General features: G+C 45.3%; 1 protein-coding gene across 1 annotated transcript in view; it reads left to right on the top strand.

Annotated features, from left to right (window-relative positions):
- Positions 1-19,575, top strand: part of LOC127029289 (succinyl-CoA:3-ketoacid coenzyme A transferase 1, mitochondrial-like) — a gene marked incomplete at its 5' end in the record, with an annotated part of 61,315 nt that overhangs the window by 17,464 nt on the left and 24,276 nt on the right. Inside the window, 2 exon segments of the mRNA XM_050914856.1 lie at positions 18,026-18,114; positions 18,558-18,633. Of these exon segments, the coding sequence (XP_050770813.1) occupies positions 18,026-18,114; positions 18,558-18,633 (165 nt within the window).

Genomic DNA, 19,575 nt, shown 5'->3' with positions numbered 1-19,575 from the left:
TAAATAATTTTCTTGTTCAGATTGCAGAGGATGGCTAAATATATCTCCCTGTGTAAACAGCATTTCCACCTCAAATAATATTGAGGAGGAAAAAAGTGTACTTTCTCATAAATGCATTAAATAAAAATCATTAAACCCTGCATTTTATCTCTGGTTGCCTAGTAACAACACAGCCATGTCAGTGAGTGCCATTATCTCAGGTACAATGAACTGCTCTGCACTGAGGGACAGAAGCCGACTGAAATAAGCCATTTGTATCCTGTTATTTGTGCTAAATCATGGTATTGTGTTTTATTAAGGAAACTGGAAAATTAACCCTTTTTTTTCCCTGATGTCTACTCCTCCAAATGTTTTAACACCGGGAAAACTTTCCTCAGATGCATAGGTCCATTCTGAGGAATTCTTCAAGGTTTTTACACAGTGACAGTTTATTGTAGAAAGCCTATAAGTACTTGTCATGGTTTAACCCCAGTCAGCAACTCAGCACCACGCAGCCGCTTCCCCCTTCCCCCTCCCAGTGGGGTGGGGAGGAGGAAAGAGGGAAAAAAAAGTAAAACTCGTGGGTTGAGATAAGAACAGTTTAATAACTAAAGTAAAATATAATACTAACAATAGTAATAATGAAATATAATAATAATAATAGTAATGAAAAGGAATATAACAAAAAAAGGAAGGGGGGGAAGAAAAAAACCAGTGATGCACAATGCAATTGCTCACCACCCGTTGACCGATGCCCAGTTAGTTCCCGAGCTGCGATCTGCGCCTCCCAGCCAACTCCCCCCTGTTTATATACTGGGCATGACGTTCCATGGTATGGAATATCCCTTTGGCTAGTTCAGGTCAGCTGCCCCAGCTCTGCTCCCTCCCAGCTTCTTGCACACCTGCTTGCTGGCAGAGCATGGGAAACTGAAAAGTCCTTAACTTAGGATAAGCGCTACTTAGCAACAACTAAAACATCGGAGTGTTATCAACATTATTCTCACACTAAATCCAAAACCCAGCACTGTACCAGCTACTAAGAAGAGAGTTAACTCTGTCCCAGCCGAAACCAGGACAATATCCACCCCTTATTCTATACCATTTACGTTATGCCCAGATCCCACACTTTCTGATACATTTGCAATTAATCACCATCACCTTTCCCGTCTTTTAATATATACATATAGATATCATTCCCGCGGTCTATGGGCCATCTTTATCAAATGTCTGTTGAGTTCATTCAGTCCATGACTTTGAGCTCCATCTATCGTAACAGTCTGTCTGGGCAGGAGGGATGATGCAAAGTCCGCTCAGTCGGCAGAACAGGATTGGGCTTCGGTGTGATGTGGCAGGCAGGTGACATTGGGCGCAGCAGGAGGATGGTGTGTGGTGTCGGATTGTTGCATGCTGCAGTCAGTCCTGGTTCCATCACTACTGCACTTCACACAGTTTTGTCAAAGTTCATTCTTCATTAATCTAAGTGATTCTTACTATAATACCGTTAATATAGCACATAATTATAATAATGATGACATACAGTGGCAGGATTATATAGCAATTAATAGCATACAATTTAATCTATTGGCTGTTCTCACCTAAAATCAAATCCCCTTGAGGCACACATCGGACTTCCCCATCCTTCCGCATCACCCACCAAGTGCACCCAGGCCCTTGAGCAAAAGCAATCCCACGAATGGGTTTGCCTTTGCCTGAGGCAGGAGTAACCCAGACTGTCTTCCCTAGCATATTTTTCATGTGCACTACAGGGACGTTTATCCCCTTCTACAGTACGTAAAAGTTCTGATTGGGCAGGGCCAGCTCAATTGACAGATCCTCTAGTGTTGACTAACCAGGTGGCCTTTGCTAGATGTGTATCCCAATGTTTGAAGGTCCCACCACCCATTGCTCTCAATGTAGTCTTTAACAGTCCATTGTATCACCCGATTTTCCCAGAGGCTGGTGCATGATAGGGATGTGATACACCCACTCAATGCCGTGCTCTTTGGCCCAGGTGTCTATGAGATTGTTTCAGAAATGAGTCCCGTTGTCTGACTCAATTCTTTCTGGGTGCCATGTCGCCATAAGACTTGCTTCTCAAGGCCCAGGATAGTGTTCCGGGCGGTGGCATGGGGCACGGGATATGTTTCCCGCCATCCGGTGGTTGCTTCCACCATTGTAAGCACATGGCGCTTGCCTTGGCGGGTTTGTGGGAGTGTGATATAGTCAATCTGCCAGGCCTCCCCATATTTGTATTTCAGCCATCGTCCCCCATACCAAAGAGGCTTTAACCGCTTGGCTTGCTTGATTGCAGCGCATGTTTCACATTCATGGATAACCTGTGTGATAGTGTCCATGGTCAGGTCCACCCCTTGATCACGAGCCCATCTATATGTTGCATCTCTTCCCTGGTGGCCTGAGGTGTTGTGGGCCCACCGAGCCATGAATAATTCACCCTTATGCTGCCAATCCAGATCCACCTGAGCTACTTCAATCCTAGCAGCCTTGTCTACCTGTTGATTGTTTTGATGTTCTTCAGTGGCCCGACTCTTGGGTACGTGGGCATCTACCTGATGTACTTTCACAACAAGGTTCTCTAGCCGGGCAGCAATATCTTGCCACAATGGGGCAGCCCAGATGGGTTTACCTCTGCGTTGCCAGTTACTCTGCTTCCATTGCTGCAACCACCCCCACAGAGCATTTGCCACCATCCATGAGTCAGTATAGAGATAAAGTATTGGCCATTTTTCTCGTTCAGCAATGTCTAAAGCCAGCTGGATGGCTTTCACCTCTGCAAACTGACTCGATTCACCTTCTCCTTCTGCAGTTTCTGCAACTTGTCGCATAGGACTCCATACAGCCGCCTTCCACCTCCGATGCTTTCCTACAATGCGACAGGACCCATCAGTGAACAGGGCATATTGCCTCTCATTTTCTGGCAGTTTATGATACAGTGGGGCCTCTTCAGCACGCGTTACCTCCTCCTCTGGTGATATTCCAAAATCTTTGCCTTCTGGCCAGTCTGTGATCACTTCCAGAATTCCTGGGCGACTGGGGTTTCCTATTCGACTTCATTGTATGATCAGTGCAACCCACTTACTCCACGTAGCATCAGTTGCATGATGTGTAGAAGGGACCTTCCCTTTGAACATCCAGCCTAGCACTGGCAGTCGGGGTGCTAAGAGGAGCTGTGTTTCAGTACCAACCACTTCTGAAGCAGCTCGAACTCCTTCATATGCTGCTAATATCTCCTTTTCAGTTGGGATATGCATTCTCCAAAAACCTACAACACCTAAGAAAGCTTGCGTTTCCTGTTTACTAGTCAGTGGAGACATAGCTGCTATTTTGCTGATCACATCCATTGGGATGTGACGACGTCCATCTTGCCATTTTATTCCTAAAAACTGAATCTCCTGTGCGGGTCCCTTCACCTTACTCTGTTTTATGGCAAAACCAGCTTTCAGAAGGATTTGGATTATTTTCTCCCCTTTCTCAAAAACTTCTTCTGCTGTGTTGCCCCATACGATGATGTCATCAATGTACTGCAGGTGTTCTGGAGCTTCACCTTTTTCCAGTGCAGTCTGGATCAGTCCATGGCAAATGGTGGGGCTGTGTTTCCACCCCTGGGGCAGTCGATTCCAGGTGTACTGGACGCCCCTCCAAGTGAAAGCAAACTGTGGCCGGCACTCTGCTGCCAAAGGGATTGAGAAAAATGCATTAGCGATATCACTTGTGGCGTACCACTTGGCTGCCTTTGACTCCAGTTCATATTGAAGTTCTAGCATGTCTGGCATGGCAGCACTCAGCGGTGGCGTGACTTCATTCAGGCCACGATAGTCTACTGTGAGTCTCCATTCTCCATTAGACTTTCGCACTGGCCATATGGGGCTGTTAAAGGGTGAGCGAGTCCTGCTGATCACTCCTTGGCTCTCCAGTCGACGAATCAGCGTATGGATGGGAATCAGGGAGTCTCGGTTGGTGCGATATTGCCGCCAGTGCACCCTTGTGGTAGCGATTGGCACCTGTTGTTCTTCAACCCTCAGCAACCCCACATCCAAAGGGTCCTCAGAGAGACCGGGCAAGGTGGACAGCTGTTCAATTCCCTCTGTCTCCAAGGCAGCTATACCAAAGGCCCACCGGTACCCCTTTGGGTCCTTGAAATACCCTCTCCTGAGATAATCTATGCCAAGGATGCATGGGGCCTCTGGGCCAGTCACAATGGGGTGTTTCTGCCACTCATTCCCAGTTAGGCTTATTTCAGCCTCCAATACAGTTAGCTGTTGGGATCCTCCTGTCACCCCAGAAATACAAATGGGTTCTACCCCTTTATAGCTTGATGGCATTAGGGTACACTGTGCACTGGTGTCTACTAGGGCTTTATACTCCTGTGGGTCTGTTGTGCCAGGCCATCAGATCCATGCAGTCCAGTAAACCCGGTTGTCCCTCTCCTCCGCCTGGCTGGAGGCAGGGCCCCTCTAGTCCTGGTCATAAGATTCTCCACTCACTTTTTGTAAAAATGGATCAGAATTCCTTCTCATAGGATCAGGAGTAAGATCAGCCCTTCCACTCTGTCGGCCACACCGCTCACAGTGCTCACTAGAGCCTGAAGCAACCATTTTCCTGGAAGAACCCTCATTTGTGATTGTTTTTCCTTGCAATTCACGTACCCGTGCATCTAGGACCAAGGTAGGTTTTCCATCCCACTTCATCATATCCTCTCCGTGCTCACGCAGGTAAGACCACAGGGTACCCCGTGAGGTGTACCTTCTATCTCCTCTCTCTTGAGCAGAGGGACGCTTATTCCTAATAGCTGAGATATTGGTCCGTGCAGGTGGGAGGCAGAACTTATCCTCAAATCGCTGGAACTCTTGGGACAGTTTCTCGGCTAGTATGTCTGGCAGTTTCTCCACAGCCGCGACGAGGGAGGAAGTGAGACTTTCTTCGTATTGCCAAAGTCGGCGAGCCAATTCATCCACTGTTGGTCCCTCCTCGTCTTTCCAGTCCATTACTGCCAATGCATTGGCATACGACGATGGTGAGCTTCGTACAAACTTCCACCACATGGGTCGTGCACATTGGACTTCATCTGGATCTGTGGGTAACCGCCCATCATCTGGGTCATAATAAACCATCTCCCGCACGGCTAATTCCCTCAGGTACTGGATACCTCTCTCCATGGTGGTCCACTTGCCTGGGTGACATACAACATCTTCCTTGAAGGGGTGCCTTTCCCTCATGCCCAATAGAAGTCGCCTCCAGAGGCTGAGGGCTTGTGTCTTTTTTTCCAATCGCCTTGTCAATGCCCCCTTCCCTAGAAAGGGATCCCAACTGCTTGGCTTCCTTACCCTCTAATTCCAAGGTACTTGCCCCATTGTCCCAGCATCGGAGCAGCCAGGTGATAATGTGCTCGCCTGGATGACGGCTGAAATCTTTTCGCATATCTCGCAGCTCACTCGGGGATAGGGATGGGGTGATTATCTCTGGTTCTGCCTCTTCCTCCTGTTCTCGTGATGGCCCTGGTTCACCTTCATCCTTTGCTAAGCGAGCTGTCTTTTTTGAGTATTTCTTCTTCTGTACAGGGGCAACTGATACCGGCATGGGTTGGTTCTCTGGTTCAGCTGCAGTGCCTGTCACAGGCATTGCAGTAACTGTAGTGCCTGTTGCTGGGATCAGAGGGGCTGCAGTGCCTGTCACGGGGGTCAGAGTGGCTGCAGTGTCTGTCATGGGGGTTGAAGTGGCTGCAGTGCCTGTTGCTGGGGTCGGAGTGGCTGCAGTGCCTGTCGCCGGGGCTGGAGGGGCTGCAGTGGCTGTCATCTTGTTGTCAGATCCAGAGACCTTCGCTTCCCCTTGAATAGTGTTAAACAGAGCTCGGTAGGCATGGGCCAGGCCCCAGCACATTGCAGTGATTTGTGTCTCCCTGGAATTGTCGGGGTGACAGCATACTTTTTCCAAATGTTCTACTAGTTTTTCAGGATTCTGCACTTGTTCAAGGGTGAAGTTCCAAAACACTGGAGGTCCCCACCATCCTAGGCATTTACTCATGCTACCCCACACACCCTGCCACTCATAACTCTGCAGCTTTGGGGCAGATCTCTGGGTGATCCTCTTAAATAGTTGTTTAACCCTAAACAAGACCTGAACCACATTCAGGAACAAGCTAGTTCCTAGCAATAGGACCATGTTAGTTTCAACATTCCAAGGATATTCAAAATTTTCAAAATTCTCAAACACTACTGTAATCAGCCTGGAAGAGGAGGGGAAGGTGAAGGAAGGTGTCTCCCCCATAGATTGTCTCTCTGAGGAGAAAAGGTAAAGGGTGTAATTATTAACAGTTTCCGCTAGATAGCTCTCGAAGTACAGAGATAACGGCAATGCTGAGTACAAATACCGGATTAGTCCCACGACCGATAATTTTATCGTACCATAAACCAGTGTTACATAGTAAAGCAAAGTGAAAACCTTAATCCACCTCACCTTATGGGTGATAAGCAGCAGCACAGGGACTATATACGGCAAGTGAGGTGATACATAACACAACTCTAAGAACGAACGCCACAACTCTAAGAGCCAATAACCCAACATTGTGACCAGCGACTACTAAACTAATACAATACAACAAATAACAAATTCGTTTTAACATGCTCTGGTCAGATCTGTCATTATCTCAACCCTTTACGCCCCACGTTGGGCGCCAAAAAGGACTGTTGTGGTTTAACACCAGCCAGCAGCTAAGCACCACGCAGCCGCTTCCCCCTCCCCCCTCCCAGTGGGGTGAGGAGGAGGAAAGAGGGGAAAAAAAAGGAAAACTCGTGGGTTGAGATAAGAACAGTTTAATAACTAAAGTAAAATATAATACTAACAATAGTAATAATGAAATATAATAATAATAATAGTAATGAAAAGGAATATAACAAAAAAGGAAGGGGGGGGAAGAAAAAAAACAGTGATGCACAATGCAATTGCTCACCACCCGCTGACCGATGCCCAGTTAGTTCCTGAGCCGCGATCCCCCCCTCCCGGCCAACTCCCCCCTGTTTATATACTGGGCATGACGTTCCATGGTATGGAATATCCCTTTGGCTAGTTCAGGTCAGCTGCCCCGGCTCTGCTCCCTCCCAGCTTCTTGCACACCTGCTTGCTGGCAGAGCATGGGAAGCTGAAAAGTCCTTGGCTTAAGATAAGTGCTACTTAGCAACAACTAAAACATCAGCGTGTTATCAACATCATTCTCACACTAAATCCAAAACACAGCACTGTACCAGCTACTAAAAAGAAAGTTAACTCTGTCCCAGCCGAAACCGTGACAGTACTATTTTAAGGTGGAAAAAGAATCTAAAAGAATCTTATTCCTTACCTGGATGCCCCAGCCATAGAACTTGAAACTGAACCCTGGTACAGGAAGCAATTCTACATTTGGGATGGGCACTGACATTTGCATTAGGATGTTTTTCATTAGGATGTTTTTCTGGGGAACCACAGATCAGGATTTGAGGCTGAGGAGGATACAGAACCAAGGTCCTTCTGTGCAAGTGCTGTAACCACTGAGCTGTTGTGTTGCTATAGCCTTTTTCGATATTGTTTAGGTGCTCAGTGATGACTATGTGTGTGTTCAGGGGATGGTTGCTGAGAGGGCATCCCAGGGGTCTGCAGTGGGGGAATGTTTTGTTTGAGAATCGCATTTGGCACAGGATGAACACTGAGCTGCTTAGTCCTGCCACCTTACCAGCAGCTTTTGGCACAAATGACATTAGAACTCTAGTTGCCATAATATATTAGTATAATATATGTAAAATATATATAAAATATTAAGTACGGAAATACTTGCATCTTAAACATTTAGGTGGTTAGATGGGACTTTGCATTATTGGATTTACATGCCTAGGTTTTGGCTAAATCCTGAATCAGAGATGTTTGTGGATCTGAATTTAGATGAACCCAGTTATAGAGTACAAATGTTACAATATCCTTTCCCAAAGGAACCTTAGATGAAAGATTTGAGTGAACACTTGTAGGAGAGTAACTATGAAATGCAAGCTCATGATCCTTAAATTACATAGAAGTAAAAACAGGAAAATATCAGGAATGGCTTTTAGGAAGACTGACTTTGGGAGCTCATAGACTTGGTAGATGAAGGCTTCTGGGAGGTATAGCTAAGAAGAAATGAAGTTAAGGGAAGACTGTGTTAAGGGCTTGAGAATAAACTTTTACAGCATGGAGAAAGCATTGGAAGAGCAGTAGGAGTTTGACCTCGATCACAATCGTCGCTATCTCAAACACAGGAAAAAAAAATACGACAGAAAGTGAGACCAAGGTCAGATATCTGAGGCTGAGCATTACAAAAACCAAACAAACACAAAAAGCTTAAGCACATAGGAGCAAACTCGGAAAACTCCAGCCCAGTACAAAATAAAGAAGACACGAAGGTAGCAAGAAATCTTTCTAAGAGTACATACGTAGTGGGCTGGAAGACCAAAGACCTTGATACTTCACTGCTGAATGAAGAGAGTAAAATTACCAATGCAGAGTACAAAGAAGGCTGAATGCCTTTTCTGCTTCAGTCTTCAGTAATGTTAAAAAGCAGTGTGGTGGCTATTATGGTGCCAGTCATAGAAGGTTAAAGAACAATTCTGAGAAGGACTGGAGTTGAAATCCAGGGACTACTCGTACTTTTTTTGGAAAAGCAGCTCCTAGAAACATTTGCACACCATTGGGACAGTAATTTTAGTTTGCCAAAAAGAAGCCCACCTCCAGACTTTGAATGCTCTTTTGTTGCTTTTATTTCACAGAATCACTTAGGTTGGAAAGGACCCTTAAGATCATAGAGTCCAACCGTAAATCTAACACTGCCAAGTCCACCACTAAACCATGTCCCTAAGCACCCCCTGTCTACATGTCTTTTAAATACCGCCAGGGATGGTGACTCAACCACTTCCCTGGGCAGCCTGTTCCAATGCTTGACAACCCTTTCAGTGAAGACATTTTTCCTAATATCCAATCTAAACCTCCCCTGGCACAACTTGAGGCCGTTTCCTCTTGTCCTATCACTTGTTACTTGGGAGAAGAGACCGACACCCACCTCGCTACAACCTCCTTTCAGGTAGTTGTAGAGAGCGATAAGGTCTCCCCTCAGCCTCCTTTTCTCCAGGCTAAACAACCCCAGTTCCCTCAGCTGCTCCTCATAAGACTTGTGCTCTAGGCCCTTCACCAGCTTCATTGCTCTTCTTTGGACACACTCCAGCACCTCAATGTCTTTCTTGTAGTGAGGGGCCCAAAACTGAACACAGTATTCGAGGTGCGGCCTCACCAGTGCCAGGTACAAAGGGACAATCACTTCCCTAGTCCTGCTGGCCACACTATTTCTGATACAAGCCAGGATGCTATTGGCCTTCTTGGCCACCTGGGCACACTGCCAGCTCATATCCAGCTGGCTGTTGACCAACACCCCCAGGTCCTCTTCCACCAGGCAGCTTTCCAGCCACTCTTCCCCAAGCCTGTAGCGTTGCATGGGGTTGTTGTGACCCAAGTGCAGGACCCGGCACTTAGCCTTGTTGAATCTCATACAATTGGCCTCGGCCCATCAATCCAGCCTGTCCAGATCCCTCTGTAGAGCCTTTCTACCCTCAGGCAGATCAACACTCCCACCCAACTTGGTGTCGTCTGCAAACTTCCTGAGGGTGCACTCGATCCCCTCATCCAGCTCATTGATAAAGATATTAAACAGAACTGGCCCCAATACTGAGCCCTGGGGAACACCACTTGTGACCGGCCGCCAACTGGATTTAACTCCATTCACCACAACTCTTTGGGCCTGGCCATCCAGACAGCTTTTTACCCAGCGAAGAGTACACCCGTCCATGCCATGAGCAGCCAGTTTCTCCAGGAGAATGCTGTGGGAAATGGTGTCAAAGGCTTTACTACAGTCCAGGTAAACAACATCCACAGCCTTTCCCTCATCCACTAAGCGGGTCATCTTGTCATAGAAGGAGATCAGGTCAGTCAAGCAGGACCTGCCTTTCATAAACCCATGCTGACTGGGCCTGATCACCTGGTTGTGCTGTACGTGCCGTGCAATGGTGCTCAAGATGATCTGCTCCATAACCTTCCCCAGCACCAAGGTCAAACTGACAGGCCTGTAGTTCCCCGGATCCTCCTTTCGGCCCTTCTTGTAGATGGGTGTCACATTGGCTAACCTCCAGTCAGCTGGGTCCTCCCCGGTTAGCCAGGACTGCTGATAAGTGATTGAAAGTGGCTTGGTGAGCACTTCTGCCAGCTCCCTCAGTACCCTTGGGTGGATCCCATCCGGCCCCATAGACTTGTGTGTGTCTAAGAGGTGTAGCAGGTCGCTAACCATTTCCCCTTGGATTATGGGGGCTTCATTCTGCTCCCTGTCCCTGTCTTCCAGCTCAGGGGGCTGGGTACCCCGAGAACAACTGGTCTTACTATTAAAGACTGAGGCAAAGAAGGCATTAAGCACCTCAGCCTTTTCCTCATCCTTTGTCACTATGTTTCCCCCCGCATCCAATAAAGGATGGAGATTCTCCTTAGCCCTCCTTTTGTTGCTAATGTATTTATAGAAAGATTTTTTATTGTCTTTTACCACAGTAGCCAAATTAAGTTCTAGTTGGGCTTTGGCCCTTCTAATTTCCTCCCTGCATAACCTCACAACATCTTTGTTGTCCTCCTGAGTTGCCTGCCCCTACTTCCAAAGATCATAAACTCTTTTTTTTTTTTTTTTTCCTGAGTTCCAGCCAAAGCTCTCTGTTCAGCCAGGCCGGTCTTCTTCACCGCCAGCTCGTCTTTCGGCACATAGGGACAGCCTGCTCCTGTGCCTTTAGGATTTCCTTCTTGAAGAATGTCCAGCCTTCCTGGACTCCTTTGCCCTTCAGGACTGCCTCCCAAGGGACTCTGTCAACCAGGCCCCTGAATAGGCCAGAGTCTGCCCTCCGGAAGTCCAAGGTAGCAGTTCTGCTAACCACCCTCCTTACTTCTCCAAGAATCAAAAACTCTATCATTTCATGATCGCTGTGCCCAAGACGGCCTCCAACCATCACATCACCCACAAGTCCTTCTCTGTTCGCAAACAACAGGTCCAGCGGGGCGCCTTCCCTAGTTGGCTCCCTCACCAGCTGTGTCAGGAAGTTATCATCTTCCACACACTCCAGGAACCTCCTAGACTGTTTCCTCTCCGCTGTATTGTATTTCCAGCGGACATCTGGTAAGTTGAAGTCCCCCATGAGAACAAGGGCTAGCGATCATGAGACTTCTCCCAGCTGCTTACAGAATATTTCATCTGCCTCTTCATCCTGGTTGGGTGGCCTATAACAGACTCCCACCATGATATCTGCCTTGTTGGCCTTTCCCCTGATTCTTACCCATAAACACTCAACCCTTTCATCACCATTGTCAAGCTCTAGACAGTCAAAACACTCCCTAACATACAGGGCTACCCCACCGCCTCTCCTTCCTTGCCTATCCCTTCTGAAGAGCTTATAGCCATCCATTGCAGCACTCTAGTTGTGCGAGTCGTCCCACCATGTTTCCGTGACTGCAACTACATCATAGTTTTGCAGCTGCACAATGGCTTCCAACTCCTCCTGTTTGTTGCCCATGCTGCGTGCATTGGCGTAGATGCACTTCAGTTGGGCTATTGACTCTGCCACCTTTTTTGGGGGAGAAGCCCTAATTCCTATGTGACTGTTCTCAGGTGCTTCCGTGGTTTCTAACGCATCGACAACCCTTGCGTCTTTGCTGCCGTGTGGATCTCCATCCTCTGCCCCCACCAAGATGGTTATGGAGCATTAATTACTGCTCTGGTTGGTTTGACTTTTTACCCTGTTGCTTTCAACCTCACAGGTGTCACCTCTATGGACCCCATCCCCCAGGCTTGTCAGTTTAAAGCTCAATTCAGCGAGTTTGCTAGCCTGCTGGCAAAGGTTCCTTTGCCTTTTCTAGTCAGGTGGATCCCATCTCTCCCTAGCAGGTTATGGTCATCAAAGAGTGTCCCATGATCATGAAAGCCAAAACTCTGGCGATAGCACCAGCCACGTAGCTAAGTGTTGATGCGTCTATTCCTGCTTGCACCCTTTCCTCTAACTGGTAAAATAGAGGAAGAGATAATTTGAGCACCAATCCCTTTCAGTCACACCCCCAGAGTTTTGTAGTCTTGCTTGATTCTGCCCAGGTTCTGGGTTGCCATGTGTCGTGGTTTAACCCCAGCTGGCAACTAAGCACCACACAGCTGCTCGCTCACTCCCCCCACATTGGGATGGGGGAGAGAATCAGAAGAGTAAAAGTGAGAAAACTCATGGGTTGAGATAAAGACAGTTTAATAGGTAAAGCAAAAGCCGTGCGCACAAGCAAAGCAAAAGAAGGAATTCATTCACCACTTCCCATCGGCAGGCAGGTGTTCAGCCATCTCCAGGAAAGCAGGGCTCCATCACGCATAACTGTTACTTGGGAAGACAAAACACCATCACTCCGAACATCCCCACCCTTCCTTCTTCTTCCCCCAGCTTTATATGCTGAGCATGACGTCATATGGTATGGAATATCCCTTTGGTCAGTTGGGGTCAGCTGTCCCGGCTGTGTCCCCTCCCAACTTTTTGTGCACCCCCAGCCTCCTCGCTGGTGGGGTGGGGTGAGAAGCAGAAAAGGCCTTGACTCTGTGTAAGCGCTGCTCAGCAATAACAAAAACATCCCTGTATTTATCAACACTGTTTCCAGCACAAATCCAAAACATAGCTCCATACTAGCTACTATGAAGAAAATTAACTCTATCCCAGCCAAAACCAGCACACTGTGTCATTCGTGCCCACGTGAAAAAGTAATATTGGATAATAATCCATGTTTCTAACAGGTTGTGGTATCCTCTCAGTGACATCCTGGACCTTATCACCTGGAAGGCAGCAAATGTCACATGATTCCCTGTCAGGCTGACAAATAGGTGCCTCAGTGCCCCTTAGCAGAGATTCACCCACTACGAGCACTCATTTCTTTTTGTGGTTTCTAGTGTGTGCTGCTGGTACGATTTCTCCCTGTGGAGCTTGCTCATAAGTGTCTTTAGCTGTTAAGACATCATATCTGTTTCTGGTTGTTGTGCAGGAGGATGGAGAGTGAAGCGGAGTCCTGCTCTTGTGGGTCACCAGGGTCCATGGTGCCTTGTTCCAAGTAGCGTCAACCATAGCAGGCTGGCTGTGAAACAACTCATCTATCTCTTCTTCAGCCCCTCTAATACCGTGCAGTCTTCTCACTGTCTCCTGTAACTCAGCCACCTGGTGTGACAGATCCTTGACCTGCTTGCATCTTTTGCAGGTACTTGCCCGTGCCTCAGGAGGAAGGTCTGGCCGCTCATTGTAACCTGAGGTCTGCACCGCAATCTCCTTCCTTAGCAGTTCTGTCTGGGTGGAAGCATCGGACATCTCAGGGGTTGTTGCTGTATAAACTCCGGCTTTCACACTGAGATGAGTGCCCACCGTTCTACTAAGAGGGGCAGATGGAGCTGACCAATAACAGGAAGAGAGGGTGGCCCTCCCTGTGTGCCCTTCCGCGTGAACTGCCACGCCACATCCTGTTTGCCCACCCTGGTTGCAGTGCTCCTGGTTGCTAGCGCTCCCTAGGGCTGCCTTCATTGTATTTGATTCCTTGCTTCTGTGTGTGCATGTGTTAATTAAAAGACAGAACAGAACAACAAAACATTTTTACAGCTGTTGTGCAGACCATCTCATGATGATTTGAGAAGCACTGGAATAGACTAGGCTAGAAGGGAGTTCATAAGGTAGTTCTTTTTATATTTAGTTAACACGCTTCTGATTTTCAGGGGAATAAACTTTAATAGTTAATTTAGCTATGTTTTTTTTCTACTGTTGCTTTTCTTTTATATATAGCCTCTAATTATGTGGGTTCAGATTTGGCACTTCATTGATAGAGTAGTGAATGTTAAGTGGTTAAAATTCATAGCAGATCAAATTGTTGCTGACTGCTGTTCAGACAGTTTTACCTAAACATAACATTGTGCTGGAAGAGTTGAATTTGTTTTTCTTTTATGATGTGACTCATTTTTTTCTTTCTAAATTGATACTTTCTTGAAGGAGTATCATGAGCTTCCTCAGCATTCAACTTCAGAAGTTCATTGCAGATGTGAATATAATCTTCAATGAAAAAAATTTCCTTTTATTCTTGTCACTGTCGTGGTTTAACCCCAGTCAGCAGCTAAGCACCACGCAGCCACTCCCTCCCCCCCCGCTCCCAGTGGGGTGAGGAGGAGAATCAGGAAAGAAGGTAGAACTCGTGGGTTGAGATAAAAACAGTTTAATAACTAAAGTAAAATATAATACTAACAATAGTAATAATGAAATATTATAATAATAATAATTGTAATGAAAAGGAATAGAACAAAAAAGAAGAGGGAAATTAAAAAAAAGGGAAAAAAAACCCAACAGTGATGCACAATGCAATTGCTCACCACCCGCTGACCGATGCCCCAGCAGCGATCCACGCCTCCCGGCCCACTCCCCCCTGTTTATATACTGGGCATGACGTTCCATGGTATGGAATACCCCTTTGGCTAGTTCAGGTCAGCTGCCCCGGCTCTGCTCCCTCCCAGCTCCTTGCACACCTGCTTGCTGGCAGAGCATGGGAAACTGAAAAGTCCTTGGCTTAAGAGAAGCGCTACTTAGCAACAACTAAAACCTCAGAGTGTTATCAACATCATTCTCACACTAAATCCAAAACCCAGCACTGTACCAGCTACTAAGAAGAGAGTTAACTCTGTCCCAGCCGAAACCAGGAAATTTTAATTTAATATCATGGTGCAGTCCAGCAATTGTTCACTGACTTGAAACATTTGCTACCTGGCTTAACAAATTGATACAATTATTGTACTGCCATGTTATTGCCCCTGTTTCAGTATTATATTTTAAATGTGAAGTTATTTAAGGCCATCTTCTGATTTGAAATAAGAAATTGAGGAATAAGGAATTGAGTCCAGCATTTCCCCAGTAGCTAGATAACTGTTGAGATACACTGTATGAAGGAAAATTTCAGAGGCACATGGGAGCTGAGTTAATGCTTGAACTGAAATTGAGGGCTTTAAAAAAAAATAATTATTGAAGGTATCATTGGAAGGAAAAAATTATTTAGAATAAAAAACATTTACCATAAAAGGTGAAATGATGCACGTGCATTAGAACTTATGTTCTAATATGGGTGCATTAGAAATGAACACGTTAACAGAGTGACAATGGAAGAATTCCAAGAACTTGATAAATACTCTGAAAAATCATTGTGCTTTTATATGGATATCAAGATGATCTTGAATTGTTATTTATGATTGATAAATACTTTTGAAGAGATAATCTTGCAGGGATGAAGCTGACATAAGAGATCAGAATGCAACATGGAAATCAGATTATTCTAGTATTGTTAATTCAGTGTTAAGCACCTTAACATCTTCCTCTGAAGCTGCAGTAGACAGGACACAGGATAGGTGAACTTCAGCTCTACCACCAAAATTATTATTATCATTGTTAAAACATTCAGAAGCTGCTAAATCCCACTGACACTTAGTTGGATTAAGACCACTCTAGGTGCTTTTCAGCCAAATTTATAAAACCATGTGAAGAAAATAGAAGCTAAAAGGCAAAGGAATAGAATTTAATTCTGTTTGCATTCATAGACTGGAATGGTCCAGTATCAGCCCCCAAAGTCCACAGTTTCAAAATATTCTCCCAGTTTGGGCTTTTGCCAATTTTTTATCTGCAAATGTAATGGTATTTTTCTAAAATTTATATGTGGTTTTTTTGTTCCATTTTCTGAATGTCTGTCTTAAATGAAGTTTATCTTCACTGTAATTGAAAGGTAGACTTCTGTCTTATAGATGAAATATTTACAAGTACTGACTTCCTGAGAGCATTTTCAAGAAGTAGGTAATACAGTGCTCTTGTTAAATTATTGTGTGGCCCTCACCCTGTGTCTCTTTCTTCTCAGCATTGCCTTAGCTTGTCACTTTATCCCAGGGTTCTTGCTCCATGTTGCTGCTTGCAGACTGTGTTGTCTCTCCCAATCTCTTGGGTGGGTGCCTGATAGGGAAAGACAATTCAGGCAGTTTCACAGCTGATCTGGATGTTTGCATGGTGAATTCTTGTGATCAGACTGCAAGACCGCTTGTATGACCTTAATTCTATACTATTTTGTGTGTCAAAATTTAATTTCCATACAGTGTCTTGGCATATAATATACATCAAATGAACTCGGTAAATTAATGCAGGTAACTTAGGTCTCTATTTTAACTTTCCTACAGTGTTTCCTTCCCTTTTCCCATCTTCTTAGTTAATCTCATTGTCTTTTTTCCCTGTTTTCTGGAAACTGTTTAATGATGTCTCATTTCTCTTCCCCTCTGTTGGAATAGAATAGAATAGTTCAGTTGGAAGGGACCTACAATGATCATCTAGTCCAACTGTGTGACCACTTCAGGGCTGACCAAAAGTTAAAGCATGTCATTAAGGGCATTGTCCAAATGCCTCTTAAACACTGACAGGCTTGGGGCATCGACCACCTCTCTAGGAAGCCTGTTCCAGTGTTTGACCACCCTCTCGGTAAAGAAATGCTTCCTGATGTCAAGTCTGAGCCTCCCCTGACGCAGCTTTGAACCATTCCCATGCGTCCTGTCACTGGATACCAGGGAGAAGAGGTCAGCACCTCCCTCTCCACTTCCCCTCCTCAGGAAGCTGTAGAGAGCAATGAGGTCGCCCCTCAGCCTCCTTTTCTCCAAACTAGACAACCCCAGAGTCCTCAGCCGCTCCTCACGGGACATGCCTTCCAGCCCTTTCACCAGCTTGGTCGCCCTCCTCTGGACGCATTCAAGGACCTTAACAGCCTTCTTAAATTGTGGGGCCCAGAACTGCACACAGTACTCAAGGTGAGGCCGCACCAAGGCTAAAGACAGCGGGATAATCACCTCTTTTGACCAGCTGGTTATGCTGTGCTTGCTGCACCCCAGGATGCGGTTTGCCCTCTTGGCTGCCAGGGCACACTGCTGACTCATATTGAGCCTGCTGTCAACCAGCACCCCCAGATCCCTTTCTGCAGGGCTGCTCTCCAGCCACTCCTCTCCCAATCTATACTTGTGTCCGGCATTACTCCATCCCAGGTGCAGAATCCTGCACTTGAACTTGTTAAATTTCATCCCACTGACGATTGCCCAATGCTCCGATCTATCTAGATGCCTCTGCAAGGCCTCTTGTCCCTCGAGACAGTCAACAGCACCTCCCAGTTTAGTATCATCAGCAAACTTGCTAATGGTGCATTCAAGTGTTACACTAACTTTTTCTTCTCAATGTCATCTGGTGCTGTAGTCTATTTTTTTTTTTTCTCTCTCAAGTTTCCCATGCTTGGTTGATAATTTCACCTACAGCTATGTTTCTTATGCCTTTCCACAGGGACTCTATATACAGGTGGTTGCTCAGACTGATTCAAAGTGCCAGCAGGAGAGGAAAGGGAGGGCTCTGGACAAAGTCAAAATAAGACACTTCCATGTGTGCTCCATTGCTTGACCCAAGCACTGTGCAGAGAACAGTACAGCACACAGAAGCACATTTTCTCGTGCACTTAAAGCAAGAGTAGACTATATCTGTCATTTATTTTTCTGTATTCTACATCATTATTACTCTAGATTATGTTGAATCTGGTCTGTTCACTCTTCCTTGCAACCTCTGTCTCCTGAAGATGCTCTTTCTCTGTTTCAGAAGAGAGTTACCTTTTGCTTTTTCTGTGGATAGAGCAGAAAGCTGAAGTCCACAGAGATTTCTTAGCCTCTGGTGTCAGTGATGTCTTGCCTGGAACTGCTGGTGGTCAAGGAGCAGGCAGTCCTCTCATTAAAAACTGTCATAAACTGCTTCACAATTCATTATGATTGATTAGGTTTACATGTGACTTAGTAAGTGTAATCGGGTCCGTAGTTGTACAGAATCCAAAGGAATTTGATATAAAACCTTTTTTCTTGGTTAATAGCTGTGACTTCATTTGTCAGAGACAAAATACATACATACTATAGCTTATTTCTTTTACAGGTAAGGAGACAGTCACGGTTCTTCCAGGTTCTTCCTATTTCTCTAGCAATGAATCATTTGCAATGAAAAGAGGGTATGTAATGACACAAACCCTGGTCTTTTGAAACATGAAAAGAATAAACTGAGTCAGTGACTGAACTCATTATTAATTCTTTGAAATGTGGTTAGCATTTAACAACCTGTAAAATGATCATGGACTTAATCAGTGATGGTTTACAGAGAATTAGGTCTAGCTATTGGAAAGTATGAGTTCAGAGCTGATTGACTGTGCGTGCAGTTAACCAAAACCAGACAAAAGTAGTAACATTTTTGAGGCTCAGTAGGCAGACAAAAATTTGCATCTGCGATACATCTAGAGGGAAAAAAAACCAACTACATGTGTGACAAAATGGTTGCTACCTCTGTGGTATACCAACGTTTTTATATTGATGTAATGAGAATATGAACAAAAGCTTGTAAAGATTTGTGGGCTGTTACTTGCTCATGATATGCTAATTACACACCTTCTGTTGCCAGAGGCCATGTTGATTTGACAATGCTTGGAGCTATGCAGGTTTCTAAGTACGGTGACCTGGCCAACTGGATGATTCCTGTAAGTAAGTAGGTGTTTGTACTACTGTCAGTGCACTATATTTAGGATAATATAAATGTATTTGTAGCTGAGAGTCAGGCAAAGGAGAAGAGGGCTGAAGCAGAAGGGGGGTTGTGAAGCTCAAAGCATTGAAATAGAGGATATGTGCAGCTTTAAGGTTAACAGGTTTTCTTGCATACTGCTGGCACCAAGCAATCAAATATCAGGAGTCAGCCCTCTAAAATTATGCTTGTGCTAAGCATTGTAAAAAGCTAAACATGATTTATGTAAGTCTTTTCCTCTTGGGTCTGTGCCTTTCAAATGTCATGTTTTTGAGCTGAGGACTGATGCTTTTTCTTGAGAGAGCAACAACTCTTGTATAGTTGTAACTGGAGCAAAAACTTGAAGGAAGGTGTGAAATAGCATGTGGCTCATCATAAAATTATAAAAAATTGTCTGCATTATTTTTCTCAGTGTTCCTGTCAAAGGATCGCAGCATTGCCATTTTGAATACATCTAGAAGGAAGCAATACTATTGTATTTACCTGAATAGTCCTACAGGTTTCAACCATAGAAATATAAGATAATCCCAGTATTATTTCAGCAGCTGATGACATTAAGCCATTCTTTGAACACAGTTTAGGTTTTAACATTAAACAACATACATATCTTTCACATGGTTTACAAGTTTGATATTTTCAATGTCTTTCAATATGGTACTGTTTGTATCAGAGATGCCCAGAAACAAATTTTATTTTTAGCCTTGTTTAAGGTAATGAGGTATATTTCTATCTGTCTGAGCAGTGATAAAGGTCTTGGGAAAGTCTTTAGAAACTGAAAGCTGGATAGAGGAGGAAAAAACCCAAATGAATGTCCTGTCTGTCTTCTGGAGAAGCATTAGTTGAGCCCAGCAGTCTGTGTGACTTCTCCAGGAGGCCTGCAAGGAGCGCACAAGTCGTGGAG

This window comes from Gymnogyps californianus, unplaced genomic scaffold, assembly GCF_018139145.2.
Source record: "Gymnogyps californianus isolate 813 unplaced genomic scaffold, ASM1813914v2 HiC_scaffold_95, whole genome shotgun sequence".
Classification (NCBI taxonomy): Eukaryota; Metazoa; Chordata; class Aves; order Accipitriformes; family Cathartidae; genus Gymnogyps; species Gymnogyps californianus.
Note: the sequence above shows the minus strand (reverse complement) of the source record. Positions and strands in the feature narration are given on the sequence as shown.